At 52.4% G+C, this 18,901-nt stretch overlaps 7 protein-coding genes across 7 annotated transcripts; 2 read left to right on the forward strand and 5 right to left on the reverse strand.

The window, feature by feature from the left end:
• Window positions 1-255: 255 nt before the first annotated feature.
• PODANS_1_6420 (uncharacterized protein) lies at window positions 256-3,851 on the reverse strand (the record flags this gene model as incomplete). The annotated part of the gene is made up of 2 exons (XM_001912825.1): window positions 256-864; window positions 936-3,851. The coding sequence occupies 2 exons, from the start codon at window positions 3,849-3,851 to the stop codon at window positions 256-258; spliced, it is 3,525 nt and encodes a 1,174-aa protein (XP_001912860.1).
• A 1,047-nt stretch (window positions 3,852-4,898) lies between these two features.
• On the reverse strand, window positions 4,899-6,510 carry PODANS_1_6430 (uncharacterized protein; the record flags this gene model as incomplete). Its single annotated transcript, XM_001912826.1, has 3 exons — window positions 4,899-5,749; window positions 5,803-6,123; window positions 6,180-6,510. The coding sequence occupies 3 exons, from the start codon at window positions 6,508-6,510 to the stop codon at window positions 4,899-4,901; spliced, it is 1,503 nt and encodes a 500-aa protein (XP_001912861.1).
• Window positions 6,511-7,503: 993 nt separating this feature from the next.
• On the reverse strand, window positions 7,504-7,863 carry PODANS_1_6440 (uncharacterized protein; the record flags this gene model as incomplete). The annotated part of the gene is made up of 2 exons (XM_001912827.1): window positions 7,504-7,679; window positions 7,749-7,863. 2 exons carry the CDS (start codon window positions 7,861-7,863, stop codon window positions 7,504-7,506), a joined length of 291 nt encoding a protein of 96 aa, XP_001912862.1.
• A 681-nt stretch (window positions 7,864-8,544) lies between these two features.
• Window positions 8,545-9,826, reverse strand: PODANS_1_6450 (uncharacterized protein; the record flags this gene model as incomplete). The annotated part of the gene is made up of 2 exons (XM_001912828.1): window positions 8,545-9,261; window positions 9,311-9,826. 2 exons carry the CDS (start codon window positions 9,824-9,826, stop codon window positions 8,545-8,547), a joined length of 1,233 nt encoding a protein of 410 aa, XP_001912863.1.
• Window positions 9,827-10,874: 1,048 nt separating this feature from the next.
• Window positions 10,875-14,256, forward strand: PODANS_1_6460 (uncharacterized protein; the record flags this gene model as incomplete). The annotated part of the gene is made up of 3 exons (XM_001912829.1): window positions 10,875-11,157; window positions 11,222-11,512; window positions 11,567-14,256. The coding sequence occupies 3 exons, from the start codon at window positions 10,875-10,877 to the stop codon at window positions 14,254-14,256; spliced, it is 3,264 nt and encodes a 1,087-aa protein (XP_001912864.1).
• Window positions 14,257-14,855: 599 nt separating this feature from the next.
• PODANS_1_6470 (uncharacterized protein) lies at window positions 14,856-15,803 on the reverse strand (the record flags this gene model as incomplete). The annotated part of the gene is made up of 1 exon (XM_001912830.1): window positions 14,856-15,803. One exon carries the CDS (start codon window positions 15,801-15,803, stop codon window positions 14,856-14,858), a length of 948 nt encoding a protein of 315 aa, XP_001912865.1.
• Window positions 15,804-16,264: 461 nt separating this feature from the next.
• PODANS_1_6480 (uncharacterized protein) lies at window positions 16,265-18,574 on the forward strand (the record flags this gene model as incomplete). Its single annotated transcript, XM_001912831.1, has 4 exons — window positions 16,265-16,274; window positions 16,334-17,011; window positions 17,068-17,231; window positions 17,612-18,574. 4 exons carry the CDS (start codon window positions 16,265-16,267, stop codon window positions 18,572-18,574), a joined length of 1,815 nt encoding a protein of 604 aa, XP_001912866.1.
• Between the last annotated feature and the right edge of the window lie 327 nt (window positions 18,575-18,901).

Here is an 18,901-nt window from a genome sequence, read left to right on the forward strand (position 1 = left end):
GAATGAAGGTTGATGTAGTATTCTGATGGTTTCCAATCGGCTGGTGACCCTAGGTACCTTGCAGGTCTCTTATGCCGTTGCCTGCTAGGAACTCGCTCGCAACACAAGAGCCATACAGATGGTGTGATTCGGGACTGAAGTTATCATGATGGTGATTGCTTCAGGCATCTACACACCCCAAGCACAAGTCATGTCATGCTTTATTCAACTGCCTATCACTATCGCTGCTCACGACTCACACAGTTGTCTAGATATTCACTTCCCCCCCGTGGTCCCAAACCCGCACCCCCCCAACCCATGCATCCTATAGCCCTGCTCACCCTCAGGATAATCAACCCCAACTCTCCTCTCCCCCGAAACACCAGTCATCCACCCAAACCGATACATCCTCCCCATCCTCTCTACCCTCCGATCCCTCTCCCTCTTCCCCAACATAGACAACCTCTCAAAATCCCTCAGCATCGCCGAATCACACACATAGTAAATCTGACACGCCAACGAATCCGGCGCCGCTGGCATATGCGGCCACTTGACAAGCCACATGTAGCTGACCAGAGTCAACATAAGAACAATAAGCAGCGCAACCGTCGTCCAAGTACATATCTCATGCGTCTGCCACGTCTGAGCCGAAGAAAATGGAATGCTCGACAGTAAAGCCGGTACAAACTTGGACAGTATCCCGGCAAAGGCAACGGCCCCAGCCATCAAATCCTTCTGACGAACCGCTCTCCACAGTCCTGTAAAGACAGTCTTGGGACAGGGCTCAAGAACCGACAGCGCTGCTGGCTGTTGTTTCTGCGCCATACGTTGGTAGATGCGCCTCTTTGAGAATGCTAGCAAGTACCACGCCGTCAGCAACGTTCGCTCTTGAAAGTTGTTAGCAGGCAGGGAGAGACTCAACTCGTAAACAAATGATCCCACATAAACGAAAGCACCACACCAAGCCCGGTAAACAACATCCTCACGCCAAACCCCTGGCTGTCCATGAACCACTCAAACGCCGACTCCTGGAGGTCCTCATACTCGGTGAGCTCGTAGTAAAGGATAAGAATCAGTAAGCCGCAAAAGAAGGCCAAGAGCATTCCCTGGAAAGTCCTTTCCCTCCCCGGCACATGGAACGTCATTCTCTTCACAGGCAAACCACTCCTGGCCCGCCTCATCTGTCGCAAACCAGCCCTCTCAACCGGCAGAATCATATCACTGCCATCAATCTCACAGTTAGACCTCATCTTGGTCTTCCCGTTCTTGTGACCCCCTACCGAAACCGACGAAACAACAATCCCATAATCATTCGCCCTCTTTCCAGTCCAGTTCCCCAACCTCCCAAGCCGAAAGCTCAACCCCTCACAGTTTCTCCTCAACAACTGATCCACCTTTGCCGAATCATCCAATCCATCCTCTGCCCTTCTTTCCATCCCCCTCATCAACACCTCCCTGGTCCTATCAACCTGCAACAACGCGCAAACCCCAGCCACACTGCTCGGATCCGCCGCAGTCCCAGTCCTCCACCTGACAAGCATAAACCCCAACACCATCACCAACACAATCAACCCCCCCAGCAAACCCTCCGCCACCCTCGCCGGCACAGGAAAAACCGCCACAGTCAAAAAACAAGTACTGAGATTCACACTCAGGCAGCTCCCCCGTAGCTTCAGCCCCACCGTCTCTCCCGACACAGAGATCAGCCCTGCCACGCATAAAACAACCAGATCGCTCATGAGGGAAATCGGATCGCCATAGCGCCATAGCAACCTCCAGCCGCTTATACGACCAGGTTGCATGACCAAAGCATCTACACCTGCGCCAGCAGGAGGGTTGTGTTTAGTCAAAAGACGAAAAGGAAGAAGCTGCTTGATCTCGGCGTCAATTGCCTGAGCAGGGATGAGCAAGAAAATCGTAAGCAAAATAGGCAAAAAGTAAATCGTAAAGTAGCTCGCCCGATTCGGAAGCATGAGATTGGCGGCAGTGGAGTTGGGCAGGTTGGGCCATACCGGAAAGCTGGTTGCTGTTGCTGTCGGGACGCCATCGGTATCCGTGAGTGTTGTGATGACAGAGGTGGCGGGGACCTGCGTTGTTGCGGTGAGCGTCGGGGAGCCACGAGCGTTCGTCAGGGTCGTGAGAGTGTTGATGAGATAGAGCTCGCCGTGGAAGTCGGTTTGCGTGCTTGTTGGGACGCCATTAGAGTTTGTCAAAGTTGTTACTGCTGGAATCACCATCACCGCCGGGACACCGATGAGGATGCTGCTCGTGGACGTATGGACAATGCTTTTTATCCACATCTGACCAGACGTCGTGAACTGGGTCGTTGACTCAACGTACACGTTGACGGGTACGAGGACATATTTGACAGAGGGTTCTAGTTGATTCGGGACCGGTGACGGTACGCTCATGGTCAAACGTAAATCGAATGGTGTTGTGGGGTATGAAGTAGACGTCGAAATTGAAGCTGTAGATTTACTCGGATTTTCCAAGTGCTCCGTTGATGCTGACTGGAGCTGTGTTGGTTTTAGACTGCTCCAAGATGAGGACAGAAGCGTGCTGGAGTCCCGTATAATGCCCATCTTCGTCTCCAGAGTCGAAGCTGGTTCTGACTGTGAGGTTTGTTTTGAGCTATGGATGAAGATGGGTGAGGTGACCGAAGCTGGCATGCCATCCGTCTTCGACTCTGAATCCGAGGTTGTTACTGGGAGCACTGCTATGTTTGAACTCGTGACTGTTTCTGTGGCAGTTGTTTCCGATGTTGAACTCGACTGAGACATGGATGGTTCGGACTGTAAAGTCGATGTATCAACAGACTCAAAAGTCGATTGCTTTGTACTAGTAGGCGATGGCAATAGCGTCACACTCGAAGTTGTTGATGGCTCGCCAATATTGTGTTCGCCCCAAAGGTACAGGCCCGCGCCAGGATAAAGCCGTCCCGGGAAGCGAAGCCTGACAATAAGGCGTTCCATCTGCCTCTGAACGTCCCATTCAACGTAGTAATTGAGAAAGGTCTCTGGTAATGGCTCTTCGACATCGTACCGGGTACTGGTTGTCTCTTCACGCGGCTCGCCATGCCACGAGCACCGTAAGAATCGCTTCATAAAAGCATTTGGGTACGGTATCGCTGGACCTGGCGGAGGAGCAGGGATCGTGACTAACTGAGATTTGTACCAATCGTCGTAGCGCTTGACACATTCATCGGAAAACCAGAGACCAGGAATACCTTGACGAGGTGATTTCCAGCCCGGTGGCGGAGTGGTCAAAGGATCAGGTGCAATGATGACCTGGCACGCTGAGCTATTTGTTGTTATGATAACGCCCTGGTAGTTATACATGCATTCGTTTGGCTTCTCTTCACCTGGGAATACCGCCGTCCTGGCCATTACGTTATCTGGATGGCCGTACCAGCTATTGGCCCAAGTAACGTAGGTGGTGATCACGTTGGTGTTCACATAGTAGCTGGTATGTGGGCGGGGATCTGGGGCCATTCTTTTGTTGAACTCAGCTGGAAAAGACGTCGTTGTCGCATCCGGCATTCTTGTCCTGCTTGGAGGGTCATCTTGAAGGGAGGTTTCCACCGGCAGCCCATAGAACTTCTGTCGAGCCTCAGGTGACAATGCATTCAGGACATCAAATGCCGGCTTTGGATCTCTCGGATCAGGTATGAAGCCAAATTCTTGGGGTATCTCCGTTCGGCTGCCTTCGTGTGGGAGCGAGTGAAGTAGCCTCTCCAAGGCAATGATGAGGCCACAGAGGACAAGAACGACTGTAGCCAAAAAAGAAAATCGGAGCGGCAGGGGTTTGTAATCCGGGATATCATTTTCTGTATTTCGCCGACTTCGAGCTGATTTCTCTGTGGTGGCGGCCATGATGGAGGGTTCTCATCCTGTGGAAGGGTTGAGCGCTCGAAGAGAGGGCACATCTTGCTCATTGCATGCCGGGAAGAAACTATACTTAATAACGACGGCATCGTTCCGTCCTCGACAAGGTATGGCTTCCATTCCATGTTAGTCCAAGAACTTTACAGCTTCAAAAGGGCACCATGTTCTAGACGCCATCATATAGGGTCTGCGGCGCAGGCTGGATTGCCGGGTGGTATAAATTGACTTTTGTACCACCTTGGGGGCCAACGTCCCTGGCGATGTAACTTTCGGTTGTATTGTGATAGATTTGAGCGGCATTTGAACTTGGTCCTACATTTTGCCTGGGATTAGCGAACGGTCACCAGCCCCCAACTGTTAACAGCGATCCTAACCTGTATGCCCGCTATTTTGCTAACCAGCTGGAGACTGAATTTGGTTTGGCTTTTGGGGTCACCACCAGCTGTCCTGGCCCCCAATAGCATGTCAGGGGCTGCTGCCCGCAAACGTTTGAGGTCGATGTTGGATGCTTAGGTCCGTCGGTACTACTGGATGTAAAGGTGAAAATGACGCGTACACCCGCTCCCCTAGAGACGGAATGTGAGCTAACTTGTGGGGGCCAGTTCTTGTTGGAAGGTGCGACTTAACAACCAAGGAGGAAAGGGTCATGGTCTTACACCTCATAGGCCAACATAGCTTGACGCCTGGAAGCCATCCCCAAAGTCACCTCTCAAATGCACCTAGGTACCTCTGGCCAGGCTCTTTGTATTAGAAAACAACTCGAGACAATCCTAGCTGAATTTCCAGGTAGCTATCTACATCTACAATCCTAACGCAAATTCTTGTTGCTTTTTTGTCTTGCTCTCTCCTCTATCTCAATCCAAACAAGGTACTTGATCACAAAACCAACACCAGCAGCAAAGTCATGCTTTACCGCGTATATAAATCAACACAAAGACCACCCAATCCTGATAGCCAACCTAGATTCTGAGGGTATTGTTATCGTAAAATATGTTCTTCTTCTCATGGCCCGAAACGTAATAGTCGTTGCGCTGCCTACAACAAGAACATCCCAGACCCAAGCATCGCAAACACCATCGATAAGCCCACCACCGAGAGCTGTGCTGCTCCAAAAGCAGGTGGTAGACCACACGCGGCATTCTCGGACCCGTTTACACCCGCACTGTCCGTGAAACCAGCACTGGCCGCATAAGCCGGTGTGGTGACTGACGGACGTATGGTCGCTTGACTCTGGTCTGGAGCAATAGTCGCCGAAGGGATGTGGGCGCTCAAGCTAGGGAAGGGCACAATGTTGCTTTCGGTTGAGTTGAAGTCGGTGGCAGCAAGCCCAACCTGATTGTTGACGAGATCGTAGACAACGTACGCCGATCGGAGAAACGTGTCGCCCAGGAGATAGGGAGCAGAGCTGAAGTTCTGGATCCCGAATTCGCAGGCATCCATGCCCTTGTATGGGCCAGTGTTGAAGACCGGTGCTCGGCCAGATGTGAGATCGAGGACTAGCTCATCCATCGACACATTTATTTGTGGACCACTGGGGCCGCCGAATCCAAACGAAAAATACCCCTCGCTGTTTTGCATATCGCATGGAAGAACGGCAAGCTCAAATTCAGGCGAATATAAAGCCCCAACCTCCTTCCATACTTGCAGGGCAAGGTCAGTAGGCAAGTAAGAGAGGGTGGTGCCGGAGTCAAGAACTACAGGCATGGGAAAGGCCTTCGACGTGAGCGTATCCTGGCCGCTAGGGCTGACTGCTATCAGGGAAGTCATGGCAACAGCGAAAGAAGTGTAGAGCCCTTGAGTCGTCGGCAGTATATTGATGCGTGTAAGATCCCCTTTGTACTTTTGGGTGTCAATTCCACCAAAAAGGATGTTGCCCGAGCTCGAGTCTATTACGGTCAGTAGCTGAGCACGTAGACGAGCTGCTGCGATCTGAACCCACCTAGATCGTTGAGCCATAAACTGTACGCCACAGTGTTAATCAGTTTTTCTTTAACCATGTTGACGGGGAGGTTGGGGTAAACTGAAGCTGTCGATTGCGTGGTCCCCACGATGGCTTCATTCAACGCATAGCCAACACCAACCAGTCCATAAGCGATGTCTGTGTTGACACCAAGGCCCATAGTCATGTTCTGTAATGTTGCGCCGCCAATCTGGAAAACATCGGTGAAATAGTCACCCTTCGAAGAGCTGCCGTCGACATAGTTGATGTCAAAGTCGCCCTGTCCAACAACCTTGAATGTGCTGGAGCGGTCGGGATTAACTGCTCAAAAGGTCAAAATAATGACCGAGAAGTCAGGTCAGGGAGTCCGAGCGTACATGTTCCCAATGCGCAACCCTCAGTCCCAGATTTGGAACAGACCTTTGCCGTCGGATCCGGAACCCAGATATCGCTGCTTCCTGTGTCCAGCTGGAGCGTGAGGTCTTGACCCGGCGTTCCTAACCTGCAGGTAGCGAAATAACCTCCTCTGGCCTCCTCGTTGGTAATGATCTCCTCAAAAGTCGAAGCGCGCTTCCGTACTCTGGTGTAGGTTTCTGGTGGCGGTTGTCGCCTCTGAATGCCCCATTGAACTACTCCATCCTTTCGTTGTGCCAACGTAGTCGCAGCAAACAATGCACCCGCGGCGATGATGCCAGCCCCCCTTCTCATGACTGCGGTTCGTGACTCCTAGCTATGCGATATACTTGACTCGTTGTAAGAAAGATGTCCCTGGCTCTATGATCGGAATCGTGTACTGAAATAGTCGCCAAAACAGTTGACCAGAAGAGGGAGCCGCCCAGGAAAGACACAAGCAATGGTGGTGACGCAAACGAGGCGCGCGGGTATCGATCGAGGTTGACTGCGAATGGCTCAGGGACACAACACAGCCCGCGGCGACACCTGGAGCCGAAACCAAGAGAGCTTAAATCGGGCCAAAATACATCGAAGGGAGCACCAACTCGGTCTCGGGCAATGTTCGACGAGCCGGATCAGCCGGATCAGCGTTATACAGCTCCAGAAAAGGTGACTAGAAGCAGACCAGAAGAAAAAAGGGGGGAGCTCCAAGGAAAACGGGCAAAAAGGCGAGCGAGTGACCGAGGTTGACACGCAGCCATTTGATTATGTTGACTGTGACAGGACTTCGTCACCAGGGGTCGGGCTCGGGAGGGAAAGCGGAAAAACGAACTTCCATTATTCAGCGTGTCAGGCCTCCCCTCGGAGTCAGGAAATGCTGGGAGGGAAGGTCGTCACTGACATCAGCTAGTCCATGATCAAGCAACAAGAGCGAAGCAAACAAAGCCGTTCCTGGCGTCCGAAATAAAGATGACGGGATGCTTCCACTTACACCGAAAAGCAGGCTTCAGTGGGGTCGGAGCTTTTTCCAGCGGTGGGAGCCCCTCCCATTTCCCAGTGAAGAATCAAGCAATCCATGGATCTCTTGGCAACAGCGGGGTACGCGGCCTTAGCGCCCCATGACGTTGCTTGTCTGGGGAATGTGGGGTCTTTTCAGGGATGATGTCTCTGACAGGGGCATTCTTCATCAAGCTTCAACTTCAGGCACACGACTCGGGAGACATGAATGACCAAACACCTGATGCTATAAGTACTCCTTCTGATTGACTGCTCTCAGACCCGATGAAAATCTAAACAGCCTCAGCCTATTCAGCAGTGATCACTCTTCCCATCTCCACCGTCAACACAGCTGCTGCACTTGGCCTGGTATTTGATGTTGCCATTGCTCCCACCCGTGCAATAAAAGAGAGAATGATTCACATAGGCCGAGGAAGTGGACTTGTCTGCCTTTTTGAGGGCTTCGATAATTTGGTTGTAGTAGTTGCCTAGGTAGGAGAGTGTCAGCGTTGAACCTGGGGAATCTGGATACCTCAAGAGGATGGGAAAGGCAATACCTCTGCGAAGAAGGACGTATCCGCAATAGTGCAAGCCGGTCTTGCAATTGGCGGCATCCACCGCAGCCGGTGCGACGACTGCGAGGGTGACGGCGAGGATGGAAGAGAGCTTCATTTTTGCGTGATTGAGTAGTTGGGTTTGGGTTGGTTGTGAGAGTTGTGCCGTCAGTGGTTGTGATGCGATGCGACTGAGCTTGATGGACCTGTCTCCAAGCCAACATCCCTCGACAGATTTTATACTCGCGAGATCATGAAGCTTCTCTTGCAGTTGAGGCCTCGGCCTTGGTGTCACGCCGTCTTATTGGCATCAACATCAGCACAAGGTAACATCATGGTCTTTACCGAGACTCGCTCCGTGTGGAGTTGGAACTTTTTACATGACACTAGCACAAGGCTGATGGTTCATAGTTAGGCCGATCTTGTGTTCTCAACTACAGTCTTACGGCTTTCAAAGCCTCAGTTGCAATAAATGGACCCTGGCTGTTGCATTGTAGTATGCCTGCCGAATCCTGCCCCTTATTAGCTACCCCTTAGGGATGCCTGTTAGCGGCATGACATAACTAGATGCTATATGGTTGGTGGACTCGTAAACACAACATAGCACGCTCAAAGGTTCATGAGACCGGTGGTTCATCTCACCGGATTTCGGCACCTTCCTCCACAAAAAGGACCTTGAAGGGCTCTTTCTAAAATAACCAAGACATCCATCGCCAATCAAAATACCAGTCAACTCTAGGTAGTCCATGAGCTCGCTTTCCATTCATCCGTGTCTTCACTCGAGCCAGCTCGGCTTACTCTATTCAAGCAAAAACTTCTCCAAATACCCACCGAGCCCCTCCAGGGCCTCCTTCAAGACCTCGGTCTCACACACATACCCTATTCTCACAAAACCCTTAAAGTCCCTTGCCAGCCCGAAGCACGGACTCGCTGGCATAAACAGCACCTTTGTCTTGTCCAACACATCCAAGACAAAGTTTGGGTCATGAACCGGTACCAGGCCTCCTTTGCTGAATTGTACCAGGGCGGTTGTCCCAGCCGTAGGCTTCACCCACGAACACACTGAGTGATACTTCTCGACGAACTTGCTCAGAATCTCGAGGTTTGTCCGGGCAAGGTTCATGTTCCTCTCCAATAGAGGTCCGAGAACTGGCTCCGATAGAGCATAGCTCGCGACTTGATCGTCAAGCTGCGAGACGCTAATGGTAGTGTAGTCCCGAGCATGAGCCACGGCTTCGATGATGCTCTCGTCGCGGGAAGCTACCCATCCTATTCGGATGCCAGCCAGAGAGAAGGCCTTGGACATGGAGCCAGTGGCAACAGCCTTTTTGTACCCCAGGGTGAGAATGGATGGAGGGGCGGTCTGACCGTCGGGTAGGGAGTGGTAGAGAGGGTTGTAGACCTCGTCGGCGAAGACAATGATGTCCCTTTCTTTTGCGAAAGAAATGATGTCTTCAAGGACAGACTTGGGGGTGGTGCTACCCATGGGATTGTTGGGATTGTTGAGGACGATCATCTGGCCAGGGTCAGCACGGGTTGGTATCAAGGCGGTCGGGAACACACACCTTGGTGTTCTCCTTTACCAACGATTCCAAGTCCTTCACGTCAGGTACATAATGATTTTCCTTCGTTAACTCCCAGTGTGACACTTCAGCCCCAAGACTTTCCGGCACAGCGTATAGCTGTTGATACGTCGGGTAGACGCAGACAACATGGTCACCGGGTCCAACGAGGGTGTAGAACAACAGGAAGTTGGCTGCGATGGCTCCTTGGGTGATGATGATATTCTCGGCAGGAAGAGGCGATGTCAGAGGCGAAGTGGTATCAGCCTGAGGGGAGGACAGGCCACGGTCCAAAAGTGAGGCAACACGCTGTCGAAGCATTTTAGAGCCGGTGATTGCACCATAGGTCAGTTTCTTGGAGGTGGAAAGTGGACTTGGGAGGTCTTTATCAGTGCAAAGCTGAACAAGGTCTTTGATGGATACCGAAGCTGCACATGTTTCGGCGATGTTCAAGACACCAGGTGTGTTTTCAAGCCTGTTCATCCATTGCTCGACTTCGAAGGGTTGAATCTTGACCATTTTGGACGGGTGGGAGTGGATTGGCGTTTCTTGTGATTCTCTTTGATGTCAAGGTAAGAGTGAGTGTTGATGACTTATATAGTTACTTTCCAAATTGTCGCTCTGCGCCTTCTCCCATCTCCATGAAGACCTGCGCCCTTCAATGACATGCTCTAGTGGAGTTACAGAGTACCTTGTGCACTTCTCAGAGCCTCATGGGCATGGAAGTTTCCATGATCCTAAACACCTGCCGTTCGAAGGTAGGAAGGATCCATAGGAGCCGATATTCAATGCCTGCTATCGATATTAATCCCAAGTCTGTTTACTATCGACCCATACATGTGAGGGGAAGCGGAGTTGTTGGAAGTTGATAGCTCCTGATAACGATAAACTCTGTACCTAGGGTGACTGTCACCTGAGTCTGCTGACCGTTTCAGCAGCGCCCACTTGTGCGACACCCCTGGGAAGACGTGGCAGGGAAGTGCAGATGAGATCCACATTGAAAGCGGTACAGCCAATCGAAGGGCTCGGCTCCGATTGAACCGCTCCAGGCCCGCTCCAGGATGCTCCGTGCCTCTCCACAGCGACATCATCGCCTGGGGAGCGTTGGACGGCTGAAGGCCGATTGCGCCAGACAGACACACAGGAGAGTTCCCTCTTTTAACACTGCCATGTTCAACATGGGGCTTTATTGACTGATGAACACCAGTGCCTTCTTTGGACATTAATGACAGGTACCTGCTGGGACGACCTGTGAAAGAGCATTAGCTTCCCACCAGTCTGGAAGCTCTGCATTGGCGTTGATCTAAGCTCTGCCAGGGTAGGTGGTTGAGTCTTCGTGGGGTTGGTCTGACGCCCTTGTCGCCTGCCGGCTCAGCATCCGCCGATCTCAACAGCTTCCATCTCAACACGCACCACAGCTTCGCAAGCTTCTTCCATCGCATTGTTGCAACAGTCCCAGTTGGCATCAAATCTCTGAGTTTCTACTTCATCACGGCCCGAGCTGGCCTATCTCCGCCATCATGGCATCCAAAATACCACGGGCGCTAGCCTTGCTGCTATCGCTGTCATGCGCTGTCTCGGCCGCCAGCAACTACTCGTCCATCGACATGCTGCGAGTCCAGGCAGCACTGATGGAGGGACGTCCAAAAGACTGTCCACCATGGTAGGTTTTCGGTCTCAAATGGATTTCCCATTCTCATCATGTCCAGAATGCTTACGACCTGTCTTCTTGAACAGCTTCAACTGCAACCTCCCAGCCCATTCGTGCGGTCAGTTCGCTCCTTGTAGCGAATACAGCGGCAAATGCAATTGCCCTGATGGCTTTGGCGGTGACAATTGTCTTGAACCATGTATGCGCCCCTTCGTATCACAACTATTTACGCAATGGCTGTACTCACACCATGTGCTCCACAGTATGCGGCTCTCTCTCCAGAGGACCTGATCGACCGAAACGGGAGGGCAAGTCCTGCCAGTGCGATGATGGATGGACCGGCATCAACTGCAATGTGTGCACCAACGATAGAGCCTGCGACGCCATGACTGAGACTGGTGATGGTGGTGTTTGTTATACCGGCGGTGAGATTGTGAAGGAGAACTTCCAGATGTGTGATGTTACCAACAAGGCTATTCGTAGCCTGTTGGGCACCCAGATCCCCCAGGTCACCTTCAGCTGCAAAAAGGAGACGAAGCTGTGTGATTTCCAATGTGAGTCTGATGTGGCACCTCGTACTTTGAATGCTTGAGCTGACACTTTTACAGTTTGGGTTGATCAGAAGGAGTCTTTCATGTGCCATCTCGAAGAATGCGATTCGACCGCCGACTATGACCTCTCGGGAACGAAGAATTCGACTTCCTACAAGTGCGAAAAGATCAAGTGCGAGTGTATCCCCGACCGTATGCTCTGTGGCGAGAATGGCTCTGTGGACATCAGCGATTTCCTGGTCAACTTGATCAAGGGCCCTGCCAAGTTCGAGTGTGTGCAACGACCGGGCGAGGACAAGAAGTGCTCTTTCCAAGAGCCCGAGATGAACAACCTGATCAGCGATATTTTTGGTGACTCGAGCATTCTTCTCAGCTGCGGCGCCGGCGAATGTCTCTACCACACAGAAGTCCCCGGTTATGCCCCCCAGGTCCCCAAGATCAACACGCCATTGATTGCTGGAGTCATTGCAGGATGCGCACTCTTCTTGGTGGGTGTCATTCTCCTGACATGGTACTTGTCCAGAAGGCAGTTCAAGTATGGGCCTATCCATCTGGACGATTCAGATGACGAAGCCATCAAGCTCATGGCAGACCACAAGCCGGCCTCCCTTTACTTCCAGAACGTGTTCTACAACCTGAACGGAAAGCATATTCTTTCGGGCATCCAGGGTATGGCTCATCCCGGAGAGATCACGGCGATCATGGGAGCTTCGGGTGCTGGAAAGACCACCTTTTTGGACATCTTGGCCCGCAAGAACAAGCGTGGCCAGGTTTCTGGTGACTTTTATGTCAATGGTGAAAAGGTCAGCGATGTGGACTACAAGAACGCTGTGGGATTTGTTGATCAGGAAGATACCATGTTACCCACTCTCACGGTTCACGAGACCATCATGACCAGCGCACTTCTTCGCCTGCCAAGGGACATGGGAAGGGCCGCAAAGGAACAGAGAGTCGTCGAGGTCGAAAAGCAGTTGGGTATTCACCACATTCGAGACTCGTTGATCGGTTCCGAGGAGGGCAAGGGTCGGGGTATTTCGGGCGGAGAGAAGCGCCGTGTCAGCATTGCCTGCGAGTTGGTCACCAGCCCGTCCATCCTCTTCCTCGATGAGCCTACCAGTGGTCTTGACGCTTACAACGCCTACAACGTCATCGAATGTTTGGTCACATTGGCAAAGACGTACAAGCGGACAGTCATCTTCACGATCCACCAGCCTAGATCCAACATCGTTGCCCTGTTTGACCGCCTCATTCTGCTCGCTCAAGGCAAGACCGTCTACTCTGGACCCCTGCACCTGTGCCAGGAGTACTTCGATCAGATCGGTTACAGCTGCCCTCCCGGTTTCAACATCGCCGACTATTTGGTCGACCTGACGATGCATGCTTCCTCCACCACTTCCTACGACGACGGTGCCCTGTCTACTGATGGTGGTAGCATCGGCCCCAGCAGCACCCGGGCTGTCAAATCGATCGCTAGTATCTCTGGTAACAGTGTTGGTGACGAGAGTACAGTTACGGCTGGCTCATCACGTCCCAGAGGCCCGCGTCGGGATTCCGTGAGGTTGAGGCAGGAGCGGGAGCTCTACACTCGGCGCAAGCAAGCAGCTGATACTGCTGCTTTTTCGGACGCCGGGTACGAGATTGGAGCGTACAAGGTTCAACGCCAGGCACCCGGCCAACAACCAACCCCAATCGCGGAAGATCCTGATGATTTACCTCCTCCCGCCACCACTGGAACCGATCTGGACATTCTCGTTCACTCTTATATCCAGTCAGATATCGCTGGCAATACGCATGACCAAATCGAGCAGGCTGTTGCGGCAGCGACTGCCAGCAACGGCCAAAACGCCAATGGGTATGTGGCAGATGGACCCAACATCAACCTTGGTGCGATGGGCAGAGGATATACTCGCATCGGATATTGGCGACAGTTTGTTCTTTTGTCCCAGCGTACCTGGAGAAACCTCTACCGGAACCCCATGTTGATGTTGACCCACTACGCCATCGCCATCCTCCTCGCCGTTTTCGCTGGCTATCTGTTCTACGGCCTGACGATGGATATTGCTGGCTTCCAAAACAGACTCGGTCTTTTCTTCTTCGTCCTCGCCCTGTTCGGCTTCAGCACCCTGACCAGCTTGTCCGTGTTCTCCCAGGAGCGGCTTCTCTTCGTCCGTGAGAGAGCAAATGGATACTATTCACCCATCACCTACTTTGCGGCCAAGGTTCTTTTCGACATCATCCCTCTCAGAATTATCCCACCAATCCTGCTAGGTGCGATTGTCTACCCAATGACTGGCCTCGTTGCCGAGCCAGCCAAGTTTTTGGTGTTCATGCTGGTCCTGGTACTTTTCAACTTTGCTGCAGCAGGCATTTGTCTGTTCATCGGCATTGTCTGCAAGGACCATGGCGTTGCGAACCTGATTGGCAGCTTGGTCATGTTGTTCAGCTTGCTTTTTGCCGGTCTGCTGCTGAATCACAACGCAATTCCACCAGCAGCTCTCTGGCTCCAGTGGCTGTCAATCTTCCACTATGGCTTCGAGGCGCTGATCGTGAACGAGGTCGCTGGGCTCACTCTTATCGACCACAAGATTGGTATCGATATTACCGTGCCTGGTGCCGCCATTCTCAGCTCGTTCGGTTTCGATAACCTGGCCATGTGGATGGACATCATCAATCTTGGTGTATTTGGTGTTGTGTTCATCATTCTGGCTTACGCCGCTATGCATCTTCTTTTGGTCGAGAGGAGATAGTCGTGGGCGGCAGGCGGAGATGATGTTCCTTGCAGGCTTCGTCTGTTACTAAATCTTCAAGAGGCGTCTTGTTTCCGGGAGTTGGTGAGGTAGAGAGTGGTTTTTGTTTTGCGTTGTTGCTGCATGTTTTTTCTTGGATTACTTGAACACATATCATGTACCACTGGTAGTATTGTACACGACGGACGGACGATGAGGGAGCAAAGGACGGGATGGGAATCAGGGGCAATCGGCGTTCTGACAGGCGTATAGTCATTTTGAATTTGATCAGCGAAATATGTAGAGTAGGAGAAACATTATGTGATTTCTTTTTTCCTCTCTTCTTTTTGTACATATCCCTGTTCTTCTTCTTCTTCTTCTCTGTAGAAGCTAAACAGAGTGTGTACAATATTGTAAATAGCTCTTTTCAGTGGCCGGTTAAACATTGGCTCTTTCAAAACAAATTCTATTTGTACACGCCTACTTCCACCTAGGCTTTGATACATGATGTAACTAATGTAGTCTCATCGGTTTGCCCGCAACAAACAGGCATCCCCACCTGCTTAAGACAGCTTCATCTCTCTACTTGTGCTCTCGAAACTCCCAGATCGCTCATTGTTCTAAGCATCGATAACCAGCTTGCCACCCGAAAGCTCCTCGGCCACCAACTTCCTCCTGACCGCCGCCTGGGTCGCCGCCCTGGTAGAATCAGACAATCCAGAGGCCATACCTGAAATCTGCGCCTGTCTCGTGGCCACGCTGATCGGCGGGCCAGAAGCCTCCCAAATGTTCTTAGCGGCGCTGCTAATCCTGTTCTTGAACGTATCCTCCTTGAACAGCTCCTCGACCCTCTCCTCCAGCTGCTTCTCCGTCACGATGAAGCTCTGCGCGGCAACAAACAGCTGAGCAAGGGCGTCTTTCCTCGCCTCTGACTTTTGCGCAGCCAACTGTTCAGTCTTTTGCCTGGCCTCTTCGGCCCTCTCGAACCGGAGTGGACTGGGCTCGACCTGGACCTTCAGGGCGGTGGACGCCTTGACTGTCGACCGGGTGAGGATTTCGTCCTCTCGCTCGGGCTTGTTGGCGCAGGCGATGTTAAATCCGACCTTGTACTGGGAGCGTTCGAGGATTCTCCTGTCGTGGGTGGTCTTACGGCGGTAGAGGCTAAGGGTGCCTGCTGCGAGGTTCTTGCGGCGGATGGCGGCTGCTTTGCGGTGGGCGGCTTCGGCGGCGGATTTGGGGGGGAGGCCGGCGGCTTCGGATTTGGAGAGGGGGGTGGCGGCTTTGATGAAGGCGGATGTGGCTTTGCGGTGGCCGCCGCGGGTGGGGAAGAGGTTGCGGGGCTTGGGGAGGTGGCCTTTGACGGGGGGGGGTTTGACTTCGGAGGATTGGGGGGGTTCGGGGATGGTGATGAACTTGGGGGAGTCGGGGGGGAAGAATTGTTGGAGGTAGGAGGGGGTTGTCGAGAGGGAGCGAGAGAGTTGCCGGGATACTGGTCTTGGGGTGAGGCGGCAGTTCGTGAGAGCGGCTTCGAGGCCGCTGAGGGCCGGTCGTGGGAGTGATGGAGGCATGTTGTTTGTGGTAGGGGGGGAGCTTCTGTCTGGAGAGACAGGAGTTCGGGCTGGCTTCCTGGACTACTGGGGGATTGTCGACGACGGCGAGGTGCGGGTGGTGGTGATTCGACTTGGAAATTCTGAAGCTCGCTGGGGCTGGCTGATTGATAGACGCTAAGCCGGTTTGGGAGTAAGGGCGGTTGAGCATTGGGGGTTCTGCCGTGGCTGACCGCTCTTTTTTCAGAGACTTTTGGAGCTCCACCCCTCCAAAACTTTCCCATTTACTTTGCGCGACTGTTGCTCTTTTGCACCCTTTCCAACTTTTCTCTCCTCGTCTTCCACATTCACTTTCCCCCGTGGAAGACCGCAAAACATCAATTTTCAATCCCTCAGATCCTTTCTCGCGGGCGAGGTTCTTGTTTTGCCTTTTCTTTTTCTTGTCTCCTGGTTTCAGCTTGGCGTTTTAGCATTCCACCAAGATGGGAACTGGTACGTCGCAGCATTCATCGATATCGCAATTGACGTCGCCCTCTAACTCTTCATCATAGGGAAGAAGGAAAGGTCCCGCATGGAGCGGCAGGGCAAGCCCACAGGCGACCCCAAGGTGAAGGGTGAAAACTTCTACCGCTCCGCCAAAAAGATCAAGACCCTCAATGTCCTCAAGGAGGGCAAGGCGATTCGCAACAAGGATGGCAAGATCATCAAGGCTGCCTCTTTCCAGAGCAGAGAGCGCCCCAAGGCTGTCATCGAGCCAAACCGAAGATGGTTCAGCAACACCAGAGTCATTTCCCAGGACACACTCACATCGTTCCGGGAGGCTGTGGAGGAGAACCAGAAGGACCCATACTCAGTACTGCTCAAGAGCAACAAGCTTCCCATGAGCTTGATTCGTGATGACGGACCCAAGCTCGAGGATGGGTTGAAGAAGCATCAAGCCAAGATGACAATCGAGAGTGCGCCCTTCTCAGAGACCTTTGGACCCAAGGCGCAAAGGAAACGTCCCAAGCTGAGCTTCGCCACTGTTGACGAACTGGCGGGCCACACCGAGTCGAGCTTCGATCAGTACACCGCGAGGCAGGAACAGATCAAGCTGCTCAGCGGTACTTCTGGCACGGCTGAGGTGGAGAACAAGGAGAGTGTCTACCCGGAGATTGACTTCAGTGTCTCAACGGCCAAGGAAGCCATCTTCTTCAAGGGTCAATCCAAGCGCATCTGGAACGAGCTCTGTAAGCATACACGCACTCACGTTGGAGGTCAGCATTGTTCTAACCTATTCTCACAGACAAGGTGATTGACTCTTCCGACGTCATCCTCCACGTTCTCGACGCCCGTGATCCTGTCGGCACAAGATGTCGCCACGTGGAGAAGTATCTTTCTACAGAAGCTCCGCACAAGCATCTCATCTTCGTTCTGAACAAAATCGATTTGGTTCCATCCAGCACAGCCGTAAGTACAACCATTTTGTATTGTATCACATCACACATTCTTGGTACTCCTCGATTTTTATTGGGAGTACCCCAGGGGTTTTGTCAGGATGCTTCCGCACATTCGTGTGCCAGTGCAATGGAAGTTGTGCGTTACATCCCTGGGAGATCGATATCCACCTCCAACTTCTCTGGCCTGGTCATCAGGTCGGGGATTGTCAGACTCCGTCTTGGGGTTTTGGCGCCGGATACCGGACGTGTTTCATACGAGTTGAAAACCGCCGCGCCCTTCACTGGGTAATTTTGTTGCGGTTTTCTTAGTGATGTTTCATACATTTCTCTCCCATCATACATCTGCATTTGAAATTGTTGCTTCCAAGACGGACGCTAACAGGTTTTCAGGCTGCTTGGATCCGTGTGCTTCAAAAGGATCGCCCCACCTGCGCCATGAGATCAAGCATGAAGAACCCGTTCGGTCGTGGTTCTCTGATCGATCTTCTCCGCCAATTTAGCATCCTCCACAAGGACCGCAAGCAGATCAGTGTTGGCCTGGTTGGGTATCCCAACGTGGGCAAATCCAGCATCATCAACGCCCTCCGTGGCAAGCCTGTTGCCAAGGTTGCACCCATTCCCGGTGAGACCAAGGTCTGGCAGTACGTTACTCTGATGAAGAGGATCTACCTGATTGATTGCCCGGGTATTGTACCACCCAACCAAAATGACACACCACAGGACCTTCTTCTCCGTGGTGTCGTCCGTGTTGAGAATGTCGAGCATCCCGAGCAGTATATCCCTGCTGTGTTGAGCAAGGTCAAGCCGCATCATATGGAAAGGACATATGAGCTGAAGGGTTGGAAAGACCACATTCAGTTCCTTGAGATGCTGGCTAGGAAGGGCGGCAGACTGTTGAAGGGTGGTGAGCCAGATGTGGACGGTGTGGCCAAGATGGTCTTGAACGATTTCATGCGAGGCAAGATTCCTTGGTTCACCCCCGCGCCAGCAATGGAAGGGACCGAGGATGCCGACTCTGAACTCATTGAGGGCCGCCAAGGTCGTCTCGGTGAGATGCGGAAGCGGAAACGCGACCTCGAGGCTGAAGGCGAAAGTGTTGCCGATACATCCATGGCTGGGTCGACTCTGGCGGCCACCGAGGATCTTGCAGCTTCAGATGACGAAGGTGACGATTTCTCTGGATTTTCCAGTGATAGTGACTCTGAGGGTGAGGGTGAAGATAACGAAGACAATGAGGGCGATGATGCCGAGGATATGATATCCCTCGGCGAGTCGAGTGATGAGGAGGCATCAGATGCTGAGTCGGAGCAAGAGCCAGATCCGCCAGCGTCCAGGAAAAGGAGAAAGGCGTAGTCAAGCCACTTCGATTCTGATCTTGTTGCAGCGAAAAGCACCACGTGTTGATTTTTAGTAATGAAACCGTGGAAGGGTTTGGGCACAACCCGAATGATACCTCTGCCCATATCATACATTTTTCGTTCCAATTCTGCTTGCTTGTGTATCTGTGTCGGCAAAGACAACTTTTGTGGCCAGTGGCTGGGAAAGGCCATTGTTGGGCTCGGTCTGTCGGACAAGTCTGGAAATGGGATGGTAGATATCTAGTGGTGGATGATCTCGCAGATGCGACGGTGACCTTATCATGGTGTTGCACAGCATGCTCAAGTCGAGATGGGTATCACT

Source organism: Podospora anserina, chromosome 1, assembly GCF_000226545.1.
Source record: "Podospora anserina S mat+ genomic DNA chromosome 1, supercontig 1".
Classification (NCBI taxonomy): domain Eukaryota; kingdom Fungi; phylum Ascomycota; class Sordariomycetes; order Sordariales; family Podosporaceae; genus Podospora; species Podospora anserina.